Genomic DNA, 18,002 nt, shown 5'->3' with positions numbered 1-18,002 from the left:
TTGGGAATTCCCCTGTCGTCATTAGACAAATGAAGAAAAACTTCCCCTGTCCCTGAAAACATCCGCCGACAAAGTTTTTCTCTCTCTCCTCTTTTCTCCATCACCATGATGAAGTCTATGTGCATATTCTCATTGGAGATTCTCACATTTTAGGACAAACTTGCAAATGGTGATGTAACTAAAAGTAACTTAACAACTCATGAAGTGTGTATATCATTTTGTACATGATACAAAAAGGTGCTCGCCACAGTTCCTGCTCATTGTTCCTTGAACAGCATTTCCTCTGGGAAACGTCCAGCCTTGGGACCGGGACCTGGACACGCATAATTACTGGAAACCGTAATGGAGGGGGAGGTGGAGGGAGGTGGGAGGAGATGGAGGGAGGTGGGAATGCTGGCCGTAAATGGTCCTTTCTTTCGGCCTGATTAGGCTGGTCTCCTCCCCCTCGTTGCTCCTCCATTGGCTCAAGCCGGCATCAATCTGCTGATTTCCAGATCCCCCTCAAGTTTGAAACTTTTTTTTTTTTTTTTAAAGAGGAGGAGGAATCGAGTTACGGCAAACTCTTGTAACCGATCTGACGGCGGCCGAAAGAAGAAAACACTCCTTCAATAATTGACACATCTGTGTCCTGATACGCGGAACACAAAGAGGCAGCGCGGAGGGGGACGTTTTTACAGAGGACACCCAAAAAGCGAAACAAGTGGACAAACAAACAACATAACATGCTGTGAACCGACTTGCCCCGCGCTGCCAGGATGAAGTCTTGAGAGATTTGGCTCAGATTGACTTGTCACCTCGCTGGCTGAATCAGTCCGTGTCCCGCTGAAGCTCAGAGGAAGGTGAGTTCATGTCGCCGGTGGTCGCGACGGTCGAACCGTTTTTAATGAAACATCTCCTCGACCAACATGTCTGCAATCAGAGGCCTGCGGTCAAATCACTCCAGAGTCACAATATCAGACCGATAATTGTTTATTGAGCAGCTTCTGCATGGATAACGGACAAAGGCGGACTTTCAGATCCTGTTTTGTTTGCTCGGTCACTTATTTATTTGACGGGCTAAAACGGGTTTGATAGGGATCGAGCGGAAGCAGCGGTCAATCAGTGGACGTGATTACAACAGCATTTTGATAAGTCAGCTAAACAGCTGTTTTAATAATGGGATTGATTAGTTATTGGTTTAATATGATATTTAGCAACTCTGGTCTATATAATAATAATAAAAAAATTAAAAAAAAAACTCAGTTCACAAGTTAAAGGTGCAAAAGATTTTTAGTTTAAAACATTCAAAATGTTACTAAAATTATCTAGGGAGTGGCAAGAAATAAATGTCTATGCTTTGTCAAAGGCATCTAAGTACATGTTGGCAGATATCTACTAAAATGTGCACGGTAACCAGCTAGCACGTCCTGTCCCATCTCGTAATACCACTCGTCTCCTCGGGGGGGGGGGCGACAGTGAGTTATTGTGTCCAGTCTGCCCTTAGTCCAGCAAAAGAGAAAGAAGCAGAAACAAACGTGAAAAGTGAGGCCAATGCGTAAGTGCCATAAAGTGCAATATCACTGGCTCAAAAATAAAAACTCTTGTTCCATAGAGTACCATTCAACTTCTCTCATGAAAGACAAAGTCGAGAAATCCTTTCCACAAGCCACTATGGTGTCGTTCACTAAATTTAATCCTTCTGATCATTGTTGTGGTGATGCATCTGAAAATAATTGCACAAATGATAATAATTGCAGAAACTCTCGAGAGCTGGACTGAGGACAGACTGCCTGGATGCTACACTGACTCACTCACCTCCTAATGTACAAAGTGGTATTACAAGGCGAGACTTCAATTTTACATATTGCACCTTTAAACATAGTTTTTGCTTAATCATGGGGATGGCAATGAGGATCACTAATCAAGCTTATTAGTTATTTATGACTAGTGAAAAACTGTGAAACCTTTTGTTGATTCACTGGATAACTTGTCAGAAGGCTGGTCCACTTGCATCAGTGTCGTGCAAATTAAAATTTGTGTTTTTGTTTGGAAGGCTTTGCACCATGTTTGCTGGAGTTCATAAACTTTTAGTAAACATATTTTACCTGCTTTGGCTTGAATACTATTTGCCTCATTATACTGTATAGGTATGTTGTCCATATCTATGGAAATAGGACAAAGATAAAACTATTTAAAATGCAAACTATACAAATAATATGTACGTACCATGACCAATTGAGACAAAATTGTACATGTTTTACATTTATAGCGAGTGTGTAAATCGGCCATGATTTACCGTCTCACGAGAAAATCCTAGAAATGCAAAAGAAAAAAAAAAAGATATTAATCCCTGCTGGTTTAAACACCTAATATAATCCTCCTTGTGCATCATGGGCTAACCCACAGAATATCCATTCCCAACCACTGCTGAAAATGGTGAAGACATATGTTTTGCAAACACTGATGTGTTTTGTAACACATTGCTGTGTTTACATTGTAAAGCGTCTCCCGATGACAAGGCTTGAGTGTGGATGAATAGCTTCACTGTGCTGTCGGGGATCTGGCAGGTAGCGGCACACATTATCAAGCGCAGCTTCAGCAGACACGTCAAATGAATTATGGCCTTGGATTAGGACTTGGAGTTGCCTCTCTCCTTGCATTAGCTGTGTCAGTGGTGAAATGATTTGGCGTTGTTCGACTGACTCCCGTTTAGTTGCCAGGGCTTCCTTTGTCTCTTTGCTGTTGCGAGCAACAGTTGACAGCCAACGAGCTGAGGAAAAATGAATATCACAGACTAACCGCTTTTTTCTGTTTGATTTCCTTCTAAACTGCATTTCTTTGGGTTTTGGGGTGTTGATGCGACGGGGCTGCAAAAATCACTCCTTCTTATTAGATTTCTGGCAGTCCATCTGGAGATAATCCCATAATTTATTAGATATTAGGCCTCAAAAAGCAATATGTTTGGGGGGCGTGTCTGTTTGGTTGACAGGCTTGTGGTGCAGTCAGGTTTCTGCTATAACTGAGCGAGGTGTAGTGTCCTCTGCGGTTGTGTTACAATCACCACTCGCTCCTCCCCACCTGACAACAGCCAAAACACCGAACTTGAGGCTTCAGAAAGGCAGTTCACAAACTAATGTGTGACCTCACTGTTGGTTGCTGTTTGGGTGATATGCAAAACTCCACCTGGTGGTAGACAAGAGCCTTGCTGAAAGATGGAACAATTGCACAATTGCAAGCCAACTGGCCTCAATTATTATAATCTAAATACAGATATGTTGGAAAAATTACTCAGAGGCTTGGTTCAAAATCAAATATATTGGACATTTATGCTTGCAAAAAGGAGCAAATACATGCACCCTCAAAGAGAGGTGTCCAGCAGTGCTCCCAGATCTCCGTAGGACAGCTTTTATACAGTTGACAATCACCCCCATTCCCTTTGTATCTGCTTTCGTATGATAATACTGAGTTGGTTGTAGGTCACAAGATAAGGACACCGGGGAGTCGTCAATTAGATGCGGAAAGTAAAACAAAAAGGAAACACTTGCAAATGAGAGAGAAAACAAAAGAGACTTTCCGGAGCCACAATGCAAACAAAAGGAAGAGACACATCTTTTTTTTCCATCAAGATAACAATTATTAGATACACATCACATTACAGTGATGTGTATTTTATTTAAAAGTTGTTAATTATGTGTTTCATTTTGAAATAGTAGCCTAATGTTGTTGTTGTTGTTGGTTCGGCACACAGTGACACATAGTCTGAAAAGTTTGGGAACCTCTGGTATACAAGGTTAATCAGTTTATCAATATAATAATCAATAATGAAAATTATCATAAATTACTGCCTTAAAATAATCCTATTGGTTCCCATCGCACCAGACAGCAACTGAAACATATAAAAAGTGCAAAACAGTATAATTCAAGTCCATTTATTATAGATTTCATCCAAGACTGGTTTTAATGAGTATTCGCGTTTCCTCATTAATCATAGCTTTGTGCCTCATAACAACTTTATCATTGTTTCAGCATTATGTGATTTTGAAAGACAATAAATAATAAGAAACAATACTTGCCTGGCAGGAATAAGCAGAGGCTGCTGAGCCTCATCTATGTATATTTCAGTGTAACTGTATCTGTGCACACCCCCTCCTCTGAGTGTCTTTGAGAATAGGACAATAGTCACGTTGCTCGGCATTCCCCATGCAGTGATATTAAGGGCAGAGCTCGAAATTGCAGCAGTAATCCTAGAGACACTGTTGTTCCCGCTGAGGAGAATCCATGGTAACTCATTAACAAGACAAGAGAGGTGGTTGACCTTCTTTTAAGAGGCTGCGAAGTTCAACTGAACACACAGGTGGCCTCTAGAAGCCCCAAACACTCGGAGAATATGACCTCGTCTGCAGCATGAAGGGAAATATCATGACATTGTTTGAAATGAAGAGAGCGAGGAATGGAGTCCACCAATAGACTGGTCTCATCTGAGATCCAGCTTGAGTCATATCTGAGTCACAATCTTGTCCTCGCATACTGGTCCTCCACTGTTGTCCCCTGTTTACCATCCTAGCTTCTGTTGCAGCCAGGCACTCTGGTACTTGCCACTCTATTAAATACTGAGTGAACAAATTATGCTCTTTGGGCTCCAGGTGAGGAACATTAGTCATAGTGTGCTCTGCTCTTATGGTGGCCTTAATTAAAATGTCACAAGCTCAGACATCAGTCATAGCTCAAGTACCAGTTAGCTCCTTGATTATTACTTGCATTATGCGCAGTGCTGTTAAGACGCTAATTATATTGTAAATAATATATAATTAAATCTTAGATGTGGCAGTTAAAGGGAGGTCACATGAGAGTGGACTGGTCTTTTGATTCGTCATTATTCTTTCACTTTTCACAGATGTGTTTCTTTCAAATTAGCTCAGTTGTCACCATAAAACTACTATCCACTTATGCATTTTAATGCAAGAACAAATGTTGTCAGTGAGTGCTGTGGGTGCCCCCGGGCAGCGCAGGGTCTTACTGTATTCCCAGCCTTATTACACATGCGTAACACTGACTGATGTTCCTAAATTAATGCCAGCAGCTCACAGCCCCCGTGTCTTACTGAATATGCTGATTGTCCACCCGTAATCCCTGTCCCACATCCCTGCCCAAACTTGTTGCACCACAGCAGACTGCTCTTAGCCCCAAGTCTATTTTAGTCCAAATCAGCAGGCTAAATTATTAATCCCTGATCCATTATATGCCGATGTGTTAATTATTAATTCCTCAGGGGGCTCTGGCAGATCTGAGAAAACTGTTTTAAAAAAAAAAAGGGTAGGATGAGGTATAGTTTCTGAGCGAAAGGCATTGATCACCTCCTTTCTCTGCAGATCGGCGCAAATCTTCACAGATGATGACTATGTGGGAAGATGAGAAAGCGACAGCACATAACCACCACACAAAGACCTACTGCTACCAAAGAATGCTTGTTGTAGGGGCCCGTATGAGTGTTGCATCCGTTCTGCTCACAATTAAGCTCACAATGTCAGAGCCAGATGAGCGTGCTACATACAGTTGTTAAAACACAAAATGTTCCCAAGCTCTGACTCTCCTATTAGCAGTCAGCACCTCCTCTGTTACGCAACATCTCAAGAGAGGAGCGAGACAAACAGTATGAAACTTGATGAAAGATGAAATTGCGGATTTCACTTGTCCTGAAATCCTGCCGTTGATTCCCTACCAGTGGAGTGGCTCCAGCAGTGCAGCTCGTTTGAGTGGTTACTTGTCCTCTCAGAACACAAAGCACGGATGTACCTTATATAACAAGCGGGATTGTCTATTGTATCTCAAAGTGGAGACAGATTATATCACACAGCTGAAGAGTTTTTTTGACTCAAGATTTACAGAGAAGTCGTTCAAATGACATCTGTAATGCTTTTGGTCACAATCAAGAACCCTTTTTTCTCAAACTTCCTCTGAAGTGTCCATTTTTATTTTTCTCGCAGCTGTTCTTAAAATCAGTAAGGGAAAAGGTAGAATAATGGTCCTATGCTTCCTCTTTCACATGTTGAGTTTTTTTTATTTACCTTTTACCTGTGCAAGCTCAGAGTGTGTGTACACAGTCCAGAATCAACCAGGTCAGTTCAACAGCCCTGCAATAGATACTGCCTTTATAACGCTCGTTTATCATGCAAAGTTTTTGTTGGCACCGGGTCAGAGAAGTGTTTATTCAGCTCCGTATGTTACTCTTAGATTGTGCTGTATTGGAAGGTGTTTATATTGGTTTGTGTTCCCACCCACGAGAAACAGAAAAGCATTGTGAAAACTGCAAACAGAAATTTTAATCAGCAGCAAAGAACTGAAAATATTGTCTGCCTTTAATAGTTGCTTGTCATTTTTCAAGCAAAAAGGCATTTGGACTGTTGCCCCGATGAAACTATTGACAAACAACATCATTCCTGGAAATTGTGAGGACCTGTTTATTAGGGGCAATAGTTTTAAGCTTTAAATCTTCTGTTTGTGGTATTTTATATTTATAACAGCAGGAAACAACAGCAGGAGAGGAGGAGGAGGAGGAGGAGTGCAGACATAATGTAAAGGTCACTGGCTGGGCTCGAACCGGTGATGTCTCTGTTACGGTCTATGTGTGTCTGAGTTCTGGGTCACAGAGGTTTATGCTTTTGAAAATGTCAAGGACTGAAACCAGAAAAGAATTTCCTTGCGTTTAATATACCTGGACACAATATGTTGTGTTTGGAGAGAAAAAAAAGGGATTACTGTGAAATATCCGAGGTAATTCTGGAAACACATGACGCTGAGAGCAGATTAAATGGCTGTATTTGCTGCGGGGTGTGTGATTCTGGTCTGATTTATGGCGGTTAGGTAATCGCTTCCATCATAAAGCGGTGACGATTTTCTCTGCTGATGGAGTCGTCTCTTCGAGGGTCACAGTGCCCCAATCCATGTGACTAGTGATCCCCAAAGAGCATGAAAGTCGTGACATTTTCTGCTGCCTTCAACCAATCACTTGTAAAATGAAGTGTCATGGAAAGTTCTGCAGTCTCTGCCAAAGCTTTTTTAGCAACTTGTGGTGGCCAAGCACTGGCGAAACACATCCTTTATTGCTTTTCTGTTTATGCCGGCTGTGATCAGCATCCACCAAGCTGTCTAGATTGGCAGCAGGTATTTGAGTGGTGGTATTTTTGGGTGCTGTGATCTCCTCTTCCTCATGAGGGATGATGGCACAGGCTGGAGTGGGCGCAAGCTTCAGGTGGATCCAATTTACAGCCCTTTCTCACCCGTCAAACCACAGCTTTAGTTTGACTGACAGGTGAGTAGAGTCGATTCAGAAGCTGCATCCTGATGCTGATCAGTTCTCCTGTTTGGAAAAACAATCTCGCATCATGTTGGATTTAACCTGAATATGAGCAGCCAAAAGACAATAACATGTTCATGCCAAGTTGCATGTGAAGAATATATGACAAGACATGTGACAGATACCCCAGTGGGCTCGGATATTACAGAAGTTATCAAATAGTGCTGAAATGATTATTTAAAATCATCAAGAATTTTAATGATCATCAGTTTTGAACTTTGAACCCCAAACAGTTACCGGGCAACATGTTTTACTCACTGTGAGCTTATTGTTCACTGCACCGGCAAGTCCTGCTGGGAAAACAGCACAGTCATGGCTAGAAGTAGGGAGAACTCCAAAATGTCCTTTGTGCAGTATAATTTGGTTATAATATCATAAATCATAAAAGCAAGAGTTACATTTCTTTGATAATTTATTTAGCAAAACCTGGAAAAAAGATGGAATCTATTTGTACAACATTTTTCCAAGTGACCACCAGTGTTACCAAAATTGGGGGGAAAAGATCGGTTCCACATATTATACATGTAGAACTATTTACATTTTTAAAATCTCTACAAACCTCTTTCTGTTCCCTCCTCTCTGCTTCAGCCTGTAGTTCAGTCCAAAATTTGCTGAATTTTTGTGACACGCCGTAGGATAAAGTGATCTGGATTTAATGTCACTATTTTAAACTTAGATTTGGTTATTTTTCCTAAAGGAAGCGTTCAGTGCACATGATTAGTTCAAGGACCACCAGAAACCCGACGATAATTTCCAGATAGTTTCCCTTTTTCACAGCATTAAACAGACACGATAAACACTTTAAAAGAAAACCGTAGCTAGTAGGAGTTGTCGTCCTCCTTATTTCGCTGTCCCCAAATGAATTGGAGAAGCTTTTGCCTGATGTTTCCCCGATGCAGACGTCAGCTCCACCTGTCCTGAAACATAAACGGGAAAATGCAATTCAATGTGGATAATAAAAGGCTTCACGTTAACCAGCTCCAACAATCCTCCACTACAGCGGAGGAAGCAAACATTATTCCTTTGCCATCACAGCCTCTTTTTACCTCCATCCCTCAGCCAGACTGTCACACAGGTTTGACAGAGCTTGTGTACACCTGTGGGAGGGTGAGAGAGTCCCTGGCTTCATTACCCAGGCTCCCGCACTGTCACGAGACATCCATCCAACACTGCGTAGGGTCCAGTTTCATTTCCATGAGTCATCTTTGCTGAGCTTTTGCCTACATGTCTTTGTGAGCGAGTCTACGCCAGCTGGTTGTGAGCGGGTGTTTGAGTTTGTAGCTTGTCTAACTGCTGTAATTATAAGTGCTGAGTTCTTGGCTGCTGCAATCTGTCTTTGTTTTCATTTCATTTTCAGCTGTTCGGCAAGCCAGGCCTATCAGTAATGTATGTGCGCGTGAGCGTGCAGATCTTCGTTTGTGTGATGTCTGGTGCACTGACGACTGTGGCTTGTATATTATGCCACAATACTAAGCAGCATTTGCTGCTGTCGTGTCTTGTTCTGCCTTAAATCCGTTAAATTGTTGCCTCTATAAATACTATGGAGACGCTGTGTCAGGATTGGCCGGGCTGTCCCTGGGCGCCGCACTTCACAGGCCGTTTAGATTTGATGCTGCAAAGAAGGGAAAAAAAACGGTTTGAATCAAAAACCTTTTCATCACTGCGCTTTTCCCACGAGGATATGGTTCACGAAGCCTTTAGTTTTCTCGCCTTGGGGAAATCGAGGGGGGAAACGGAGCTGATGGGAGGATATCCCTTCATCCTTAAGATAACAGTGCCAGGGGTCTGTTATGTCACTGAAATCACAGGCAGACAATCCTGAGTGTCACTGCTTTTAAACTGTTTGTACACATGGGCATGACCAGCAAACACTCTACCCTTTCTCATCCTTTCCCCTCCTCCTCTTCCTCTTTTTCTGCGCCTCATTGGGAGTCTACACAGAGTTGACAGCTATGACGCCTCTGGTCTGCGACAAGAGTGGAATTTAATGAGCACTATGAAATCACCCTCCAATCTGAGAAAGAGGTCTGCCCATTATCCATTCGCACTTTTCTAAACTGTTACACATCCATCAGCAAGGGCGCAGAGAGGAAGAGAGGGAGGTAAATGCAGACTTCTTTTTAAGTGCTTTGCTCTTGAGTCTGACCGATGTGATTAAAGGATGACAGAAGGACAACGTGAGTGTTTTCAGTCGCCGCTCACATCGAAATAAAGATTTCAAGTTCTGTTTTCTTTTTTGTTTTTTCATTGGATCATTAGTGTCTTTCTCCTTGTTATCCGTTTCACACGCGTTGCATCAGAGCAGGATTTTCTGTAACAAGTGCAGCTCGGCAAGTCTAGAGTCACAGCCACGGTGAAACGATCGATGGGGATCTGCCAGTGATCCTTGATCAGCACAGCGAGAGGCCCGATTAAACGTCCAGCACCTGCAACACAAGCAGGTGCAAACTAGATTCAGCATGAGACGGTATATAAATGACCTCTCATTCAACACCTACATTTCCCTCATGTGTCAGGATTGATATATAACACACCTCCACCCCTCTTTTCCTCTACATTTTGCTGCCTGTGTCTTTGCTCACCCACTCCTCATGTGTCTCCTCTCTGGGAAGCAGCCTGCTGACACACTCTCCAAGGAGTCTTATTGATATTCTTAGAGGGGCTTTGCAGAGAGAGAGAGAGAGAGAAAGGATTGAAAGTTACACGGTGTATAGCAGCAGATGCACTGCCTTCTAGTACAAACAACAGTAAAAATCACAAGTCACTCAGCAGGAATATGTCACTGCTCTTTGTGCTGCACTAAATACATCCGCTCCTGCTTTGAACTTTTGTTATACTCCAGTATGTGGATAGGCGAGTCATGCATAGTTTCAGTGCATGAAGACGAAACCACTACCATGATGGGAATGCTTAGATACTTACCTGTTTTCCCCATGGCAGTAAACCTATTAGGCTACATTTAGTTTGTCAGTGACACGTCGGGAGATTTATCAAGGAAACAAGATCTGAGGGTTTGTTTTTTTTCCCCTGAGGTCCAAAAGTGTTTCCTTTATTTGTGTGTGTATTTCGTCACTTCCTCAAAATCCTCCCACTTGGCTTAAGCATTGTTTAATATTTTCTTCACCGGAGCTGATCTCATTTCAATGTTCATACTGATGCCTAAAAGCTATTTTGTTTGATAGCTTGCATAAGCCTTAACTGATCGGTCTATTAACAGAAAATTAACCTGCATCTATTTCATTAATTACCTTATTTCCCTCCAGCTATTCTGGGATTTTAGCTTCTCTGAAGGTGAGAATTAGATGTTTTTTTTATTTACATGATACAAACTGAACATCCTGGTGTTTTGGACTGGTGGTCACACAAAATAAACCTTTGCCTCCGTGAAACTAAAGCAGACATTTTGAAGACCTCATTTAATTGAGAAAATAGTTGGCAAGTTAATGATGGTAATCCTGAGCTGCAAGGCTTTTTTTTTTTCATTTGATGAAAGAAGCCAAACTTCTTACAATTTAACTGTAGCCTTAGAAAAACCTAAAGTACAGACAAAAATTACAAAAGCTATGACTAAAGTAAACAAAAATATTAAGAATCAGAGGTGACATTCAGTACCAGTCCTTAAATCTTTTATGTATGACGGACTTATTTCAGTCGCAAAAAAGTAAAGAGCTTTCAGCACCTGTGCTAGCATGTTGATATTACAACAGGTTTCATTTTCACTTCATTATCTTGGCATGTTAGCCTAATAATTCTTTTTTTTAGAATGAAGCCTGATGTGTGCGTTAGATAAAAGGTCAGGGGTCACCTTACACTTCATCCTCTGGGGACCCTGTATACAAGTACCAAGTTTCACTGCAATCCATCCGATAAGTCTCAAGATACCTTAATCTCACTTAATCAACCTTTTGGTGGCACAAAAAAAAAAAAAAAGGTTCCTCAATGGACCTTGAATATCTGTTGCAAACGTCATAGCAATCCATCACATCGTTTTTGAAATATTTGAGATTGACTGACCAAAACACTGATATTTATCATCCATGGAGCCTAAAAAAGCAAAAATATGACCTGTATCCGGCCTCTCTTATTGCTGCTTTTTCTTTGTTTTAATTGCTAAATTAATGTATTTATATTTTTTACGCTATTTGAAGACGCTAGCATCAGTTTTGACAGCCATTTTTAAAAATCCTTGAAAAAGCCCTTCCTCCTGTTTTTTTTTTCTGAAATGCTGTTGGAGTAAATATCTAAAAATGGTGAGCATCAAAATGAAACTTACAACACAGTTCCCGGCTCCTCTTCACCCTTATTCATTCCCCTGCGCTGCTGCTGGAAGGCACTTGTGGAGAACAAGTTTTTGTTCCTGTTTACACTTGTGTACTCCCAGGCTAACCTTGGGATCTGCAAAGGTTAGAGAGGGAGAGCACAGGAGAATGGACTTGTTTTTAATTCTTTTGAAAACAGAATGTACAAACCTGTAAAAGTGACCCACTGAACGCGTTGAGAAGCAGCTCCTGGAACGATGTGGCGTGCCGTAGGCCTGCCTTATTTGGTGAGTGGGTGGGCGGCTGTGAAAGCCAGGTAACCCCTTTATGAGCCTCTATTATGAGCGCAGCCTTTCACAGAGTCACCCCACTAGGCACACTTCGAAACGGCATCATACGTAAATCAAAGCCATACGCGTGCAGTGAATGAGCTGGCGCTTGTCTGTCTCCTGCTCGCGTTCACACACACACACACACACGTGCGCGCGCCTACCTACCTTATTTTCTGAATGCATTCAGCTGATGAGACGTCCAGATTGCAGCGCCTGCTTTGCGTGGTCGTGCTGGAACTGACTTTCCTCCTACACTCGTAATGACTCATTCTCCTCCGACTACCTCGTAGGCTCCAAGCCAAAGGGTTGCTGGGGCTAATCTGACAGCTGCCACGGCTCATTATCTGATGAAGGGGACAGTTTTTGGCCCTGCAGTTTAAGCGGTATTAAAGTATATGTTATTTGTAATAGCCTCACACATTACAAGCTGTTAGTGTAATATGTTTACCGTTTAACGTTTTGCCGTTCAGATGAAAAAGTCCAAATGGATATATGTAAGGAAAAATTCTTCTGCTTTCATTTGTAATTTGATATCAAATATTTAACACTAGAAAGCAAACGTGTTTTCACGCAATAATTTGAAAGGCCTCTCCTGAAGGAACATATATCAGCTGCTGTTTAACTGAACGCTCTTTGTCTCTGTGTCATCTCGACCCAGGCGTGACCATGGACTCCTTCAGCACCAAGAGCCTGGCCCTGCAGGCGCAGAAGAAGCTGATGAGCAAGATGGCCACCAAGAGCATGGCCAACCTCTTCATCGACGACACCAGCAGCGAAGTGCTGGACGAGCTATACCGCGTCACCAAGGAGTTCACCCGCAACCGCAAAGAGTCCCAGAAGATCATCAAGAACTTAATCAAGATGGTGGTGAAGCTGGGCGTGCTCTACAGAAACAACCAGTTCAGCAACGAGGAGCTGATCCTGGTGGAGAACTTCAGGTGGGCAGGAAGAGTCATTTACGGAAATGATTTAGATGTTGCCTATTTTGTCAGTTCCCATACACGTTGGTAATCTCTTACCAAATCATGTAAATGATGGAAGATTCAAACAGTCCTGATTCCCCTGATATTGCTCACACGCTCTGCTAGTTTACCATTAGCCAGTTAGCCGTCAGCCCACATGGAAAAGTCCTCAACACAGCTGCTAACAAAACTTTCTGTTTTACAGTTACCAACACAAGTTAGATTGTCTCACCCTCCCACAGACAGTTCAGGTGCTGCCAGTCAAACGTCCAGAGTCCCGACCACCTCCTCTGTGTGCATGTGTCCACTTAATGCTCCATTCTCCCGAGGGTTGATTTCAGATGGACTTGTAACACTAAAATGCCCCAAAACTCTGAACTGTGTGGTCATTCACTTCATTCAATTATGCGGCATTCAGGGGACATCAGAAAATATGATTATTATATCTGTTCAAAGACAATGTGTGGGGTGCGTGGGAATCACGCTGCTCGGGCTCTCGGTCATCTGTGATAGATGATGGCATCGTCCATAGGCTCTTCACAAATGCCAGCGCTGTTTGCTGCTGCAGGTGCCCCAACCTCCTCCACATGATGCGGCATTTCTTTCTGTTGATTTAAATAAGATTTCATGTGCGTGTTTGTTACAGGGGATTAGTTCTCCACTCAAATTGTACTGAAAGGTATAAAATTTAACTTTTCTGCACTAAAATGTCGACAGACCACGAGGACTATGTTTTATATTTTGTTGAATTGTGTACTTTGCTCACTCAAAATGTTTTCAACCATTTTCAAGCAGAGAGAATCCATAATTTTGCTCAAGGAACGATCCATGTCATTAGACTGGCTTTCAATGGCGTTATATCCACTCCACCCACTCTACTTGCTATTACTTCCAGGGAAACACTCAGGAGAAATGGATGGACTGGCAGCTGACAAACTACAGTAGCTAACGATTGTGTTTCCATTGTGCATTCTAATTCACCCAACTCATCTCCAAATAAACAACATTTATTACAGGTACCATTATCGCTGAAGGAGGCAGACAGATAGCTGAACATAAGACACACCAAGAGAGAAAAGCCGCCGCCAACTGCTAGGCTAAAGATTGATTTTCATCTGCAGTGGTGATTGATTACTAATGAAAACACCTCCCAATATCCCATGCTACTTCACAAAGTCATCAAACTCCGTTGTTGTTATTGTTTTGAGGGACCCCGAGTGACAGAAATTACATACTGTTTGTTTAAGTGTCTGTATATTGTGTATGAGGAGGATGCTGTTGTGCTTGCGAGCTTCAAGCAGAGAAAACTGCAGCTGAAGTCATTTTTGTGTGCTGATGGAAGCAAATTAAGGGAATTGACTTTAACATCAGTTTATATACTTTCCACTAAAACAGTAAAACTCAGCTCAGAGGCATGCAAAGTGGAAATAAGTGCACAGTATGGAGAATGGGGATTATATTGGCATGGAGATGTGTCACTGTGAAGGACAATACTATAACTAATATATGAGGGGTTTCTGAAGAAAATCATAAGACAGCAGTTTCTATTTTTACTTCCTGCTGCTGCCCCGGTCAGAATTAGACACTGACAGTCTCTCTGTCTCTGTCTCTCTTTCTCTCTCGTCGTCTCACAGGAAGAAAGTCCACACTCTGGCCATGACGGCGGTCAGTTTTCACCAGATCGAGTTCACCTTCGACCGCCGCGTCATGAGTGCCATTTTGAACGACTGCCGCGAGCTGCTGCACCAGGCCATCAAACGCCACTTGACAGCCAAGAGCCACTCGCGAGTCAACCACGTCTTCAATCACTTCGCCGACTGCGACTTCCTGGCGGCTCTGTACGGGCCCTCGGAGGTTTACCGCACTCACCTGCAGAGGATCTGTAACGGGGTCAACAAGATGCTCGACGAGGGGAACCTCTGACCTCCGTGTGCCTCATCATCAGGTTTACCTCCACGTCACCCCTCATGTACCGTCTCGCGGGATTCCTTTTTTTTTTTTTTTAAACTACAATCCTAAACATTTTGACTTTTCATTGGTCGGATTGTGTTTTGTGTGTGTGCCTTTCAGACATTACTGTAACACTGAAATTCTCTTGACTAGTTAGTCCAAAGTTTATTTCCTCTCCGGCTTGACTTTTGTGTTACTTCACAGTTAACAAATCACAGCTGATGGTTTTATTTTTGTTTTTTACTGAATGTAAAACTTTATACTTTTATCAGTATATTCAGGGGTAGGAGCCTCGACAACTGTGCCTTAAAAACGTACTTGTATCCTCATTCCAAAGGCTTTCTTTCTCTCTCAATCATAAAGACATGAAAGGCACAGGCCTTCAGTTGTATCTCTGAGTTGCCTTTAATGGACGAAAAATGGCTTGGGGAGCACTAGGAGGGGAAAGAGAGTGAATTTCCACAGATCTAACGAAGTTCTTTTGGTTTTTTTGGGGTTGTTTTTTTTCTACAAGTAGTATTGCACTCGATCCTGAACAAGCGCTGTACTGTACTTTCCTGCAGTAGTGAAACCATGTGAAGCACAGTTGGCAGTGGAGTAATCCTGCTTAGCCTGCATTTTACAGCTCTCCCCATCATGCACTGAACTCCGCTTTGTAGAGAAGCCTGGCTTTTGTGTCAGGCATCTATAAACCCAGTTTTGCCTCTAATAGTGTGGTTTATAGCCACCACAACAACGACGAAGTATTTGGGTCATACAGGGACCATAAACATGAAGGAATTTAGATTGTGCTGTGCGTTGTGGGTCATGTCCTGTTGGCTGGATGCTTATTTGGTTGGAAAGGTTGCTCTGGCATTTTATCAGAAGGGAATTAAGCAACTACTTGTCATAATAGATGTCAGAGCCCAGGGGAAGCTGTGTTTCAGGTTTACTGGTTGCTCCCTCCCTCAGGTGTGTCCTAAAAGCGCTCAAGCTCTCGTTCAAATTCTGACTGATGTGAACCAAAAAGGCTCCCCCTGAGCAGTCAGATGAAAGGCTGGCCGACTACTGCAGCATATATATGAAGCGGACCAGGCAGGGTGAGGAGATTAGAGCAGAGACAAACACTGTACCTGATTGTACTCTCCTGCTGCAATTATAGCTCCCCGCTCTGGGGTGGTATAATGGCCCTGGAGCTTGCCTTCGTCGAGCAGCCACTCTATTTCACTGCACAGCAGCCTCATGCGAAGTGATGGAGATAACAGTCTGTGTTTGCACCACACACGTTCTTTTAATGGAGTGAAATATGCCAGTGTTTTCTTTCTTATAAAGAAGCATATGAATGCTTACTGTTATCCCACCCACCTCGCATAATAGCTCTCGTTCCTTTTTGTCTGTGCTTTTGTATCACTGAGCCTGTCTGGGAGATTGTTTTGTGCTGCGGCCTCATTTTGGTGTGTGTGTGTGTGTACGTGTATGTACCTGTGTACGTGTGTGTTTGTGTGTGTGTGTACACCTGTGAGAGAATTTGAAATTGAGCCGTGTAATAAGTGCTGTGCTTTCCCAGATAGGATTGCTGAAACTTTAACTTCTTCCACAGCAGCTCTGCCAAAGAAACAAAAAGAAGGAACTGATGTTAGTCAAAATGCAGTCTTTTTTTTTTTTTTCCAGAGGAACACTTCAGAAAACAATATGCACTTGATCATTTTAACCCTGTGATTGGTGATTTGGTCTGTGAAGACAAAGCTGGTGGCTGTTGTGTTTTTTTTTTTTTTTTAATTATTATTCACCTTTTAATTCTTAGATGACATCCTTGAGTGTATTCTCATTTGTTAGCCCCATGTGACTCTGACCGCATCGTTTTGGAAGGTTTTTAATAAATCCTTTTTCCTAAGTCCCCCAAAACAGTTGACTTTAATTGTCTTTCGATGCCTTTCTCTCCAATCCGTCCACATCTCAGGGCTAGTTCAAATCTGCCTCGGTTTAACATCTGTGACGCAACAAAAGCACCACAAACCGCCTGCAGCCGCCTCACTTATGTCACTAAAGCTCTCAAATGAAACCTACTTTTCATTTTTACTATTGTGAATTGTGAAATGTTTTTATTTTCATTCATGTACATATGATTGTTTTTGTGTTTCTGTATTCAACAAATATAATACAAATTACTTTTTTAAAAGAATACATTTATTGTCTCTCTCTTTTTTTTTTTTAATCATGCACCCTGTCCTTTCATCAGTATTTTGGATGCTGGAATTTTCCAGCCAGATCAGGAGGGTAATCTGACTTTGTCTGGCCTGGATTTAGTCGTCCAAATCCCTTCCTCCTCCTGCTCCCAGCATTGTTCGGAAACCATAAAAGCAAACACGAACTCATCTGACTGACAAACAATTCCATGTTTGGGTCACTTTTTTCCACTTCCTGCGAGGCCCACGCCACGGTCAAAGGTAGAACAGGAAATGAGTAAGACGGAAAGACTTCTGTTTTTGGACGTTCAAACATTTAGCTCCGCTGCAGTTTAATTTGGAGTGGAGAGCTCTGCGTGAATTCAGTCGGAGTTTAATCTGTCATTGACTTTGCTGCTTCTCAGATTTAGGAATGATAATTTGGCCTGCAGCACGTCTGCCGATCCGCCCTGCAGCACACTCGAAAAGCTGCTGCAGAACCAAGTGCCCATTTAGCCTCTAATACGGTCATTATCTCAACATGCATCTGTGTGTGTGTGTGTGTGGGGACTCACCCTTGAGTTTATCACAGTGTGAGTAAACTGAGATATAAGGACCGCTCAGCCAAATCTTACTTTCTATTCATGCGCTTCTTCCTTTTACTATGATGTCAAAGTACAGCAAACACTTCAACTCAAATGATTAATTTCTCCTCATCCTCTGTTGCAGTGTAGTTAACTCAGAGGTAAAAGTATTTGAGTGGAAATAAAAGTTGTTGAATTTGCTTATTTTTCCCTCCCAGTGTGTATGTCTCACTCAAACACGTTCTGAAAATTAAAAATTTCCAAATGACAGTCACGACTTGATTATCAGTGGATGTGAATGAGGGCTCCAATACATTTTGGTGAAGCCAGCTTCCACTGGGGCATAATTATCATTTCTACATAATGAAGTGACTGCAAAGGAGCGTGCCTGCATCTTAAGAAGGTAGCTGAAAAAGATGAGGCATGCGGAGGACCCAT

General features: G+C 42.4%; 1 protein-coding gene across 3 annotated transcripts; it reads left to right on the top strand.

The window, feature by feature from the left end:
• Positions 1-511: 511 nt before the first annotated feature.
• On the top strand, positions 512-16,991 carry tnfaip8l1 (tumor necrosis factor, alpha-induced protein 8-like 1). Of its 3 annotated transcripts, none has more exons than XM_069150509.1 (3): positions 512-839; positions 12,583-12,862; positions 14,521-16,991. In XM_069150509.1, exons 2-3 carry the CDS (start codon positions 12,591-12,593, stop codon positions 14,807-14,809), a joined length of 561 nt encoding a protein of 186 aa, XP_069006610.1. In that variant the 5' UTR covers positions 512-839; positions 12,583-12,590; the 3' UTR covers positions 14,810-16,991. The 3 variants fall into 3 exon arrangements, with proteins under 3 accessions (XP_069006610.1, XP_069006611.1, XP_069006609.1); XM_069150510.1 differs by lacking the exon at positions 512-839 and adding an exon at positions 9,308-9,435; XM_069150508.1 differs by lacking the exon at positions 512-839 and adding an exon at positions 9,435-9,510.
• The last annotated feature ends 1,011 nt before the right edge of the window (positions 16,992-18,002 follow it).

Source organism: Embiotoca jacksoni, unplaced genomic scaffold (assembly GCF_022577435.1).
Source record: "Embiotoca jacksoni isolate LCO1_2020_lvr unplaced genomic scaffold, fEmbJac1.0.p SCAF_16, whole genome shotgun sequence".
In the NCBI taxonomy this organism is placed as follows: Eukaryota; Metazoa; Chordata; class Actinopteri; family Embiotocidae; genus Embiotoca; species Embiotoca jacksoni.
This window is presented reverse-complemented; position numbering and strand designations above follow the sequence as displayed.